General features: G+C 53.4%; 1 protein-coding gene across 1 annotated transcript; it reads right to left on the bottom strand.

Annotated features, from left to right (window-relative positions):
* Positions 1-76: 76 nt before the first annotated feature.
* On the bottom strand, positions 77-788 carry NGA_0686200 (uncharacterized protein; the record flags this gene model as incomplete). The annotated part of the gene is made up of 2 exons (XM_005852440.1): positions 679-788; positions 77-181 (listed from the first exon to the last, which is right to left on the bottom strand). Coding segments are annotated over exons 1-2 (180 nt in total), but the record flags the coding sequence as incomplete, so codon positions are not given.
* Between the last annotated feature and the right edge of the window lie 101 nt (positions 789-889).

Genomic DNA, 889 nt, shown 5'->3' with positions numbered 1-889 from the left:
GGGGTGGCGAGCGGGCTGCTTCGACGTGGCTTGTGGCTGCCGCTGGTGTCGATGGTGAGGGAGGGCGGGAAGGAGGGCGGGAAGGAGGGCGGGAAGGAGGGGAGGAGGGAGGCGGAAGAGGTGGAACGGTGGTGCATGAGGGGAGAAGACGACGCGGCTGAAGCGCAGTCGACCATGGGTTCTGTTGGCGTGGGGATAGAGGGGAAAGGATGGAAATAATATTTGAGTTTATTTACTTTTACTAAATCTTCTGAGAGGTTGTGGTGAGACAGGATGGCGTGCCCAGCTATTGCCGAGACCTTTTCTAGATCTCAGATTCCCTCCCCCTGCCCTGTGCCCTCCCTCCTTGGTCATACTAAACTGAATGACACGCCCACCCGCCTTGTCTCCCTTGGTATCCTTTTCTCGCCCTCCTCTCTCTCCGCTTGCGTCTTCCCCTTACCCCCTGGATCTCCCTTCTTCCTTTCTTTCCTTTTTTGTTGACTTATTTAGTGATCTATTATTTCATTTTAAATTAATAAAACCACAGCGTCCTTGTCTACCCTCCTTGCCTCCTCTCCCCTCCCGTCCCAACCCCTGCCCTGCCACACTCACAGCGTCTCATCGTATTCTTTCTCCTTCTCGTTTCTTTCTCTTCCCTCCTCGTTCATTCGCTCTCAGTCTTACTATGCTCTTACCGGGAGAGGGATTCTTCCGCGCAGTGGAGGAAAGCTCCGGTCGAGGGCTCTCTTGTTCCGCCGGTTGCTCCTCCATTCTCTGTGAAGCGCAGGTAGAAAGCGTGTACCCCTACGAAAGAAGGAAGGCGAACGATGGATTGTGCTAGTATTATTAATTATTGGGGGAATGGTGGTCAAGAAATGCAGGCCGATGCGAATCAAAAGGACAAGTC

Source organism: Nannochloropsis gaditana (genome assembly GCF_000240725.1).
Source record: "Nannochloropsis gaditana CCMP526 unplaced genomic scaffold scaffold1224, whole genome shotgun sequence".
Lineage (NCBI taxonomy): Eukaryota > Eustigmatophyceae > Eustigmatales > Monodopsidaceae > Microchloropsis > Microchloropsis gaditana.
The sequence above is the reverse complement of the archived record's forward strand: the minus strand, read 5'-3'. Positions and strand labels throughout refer to the sequence as shown.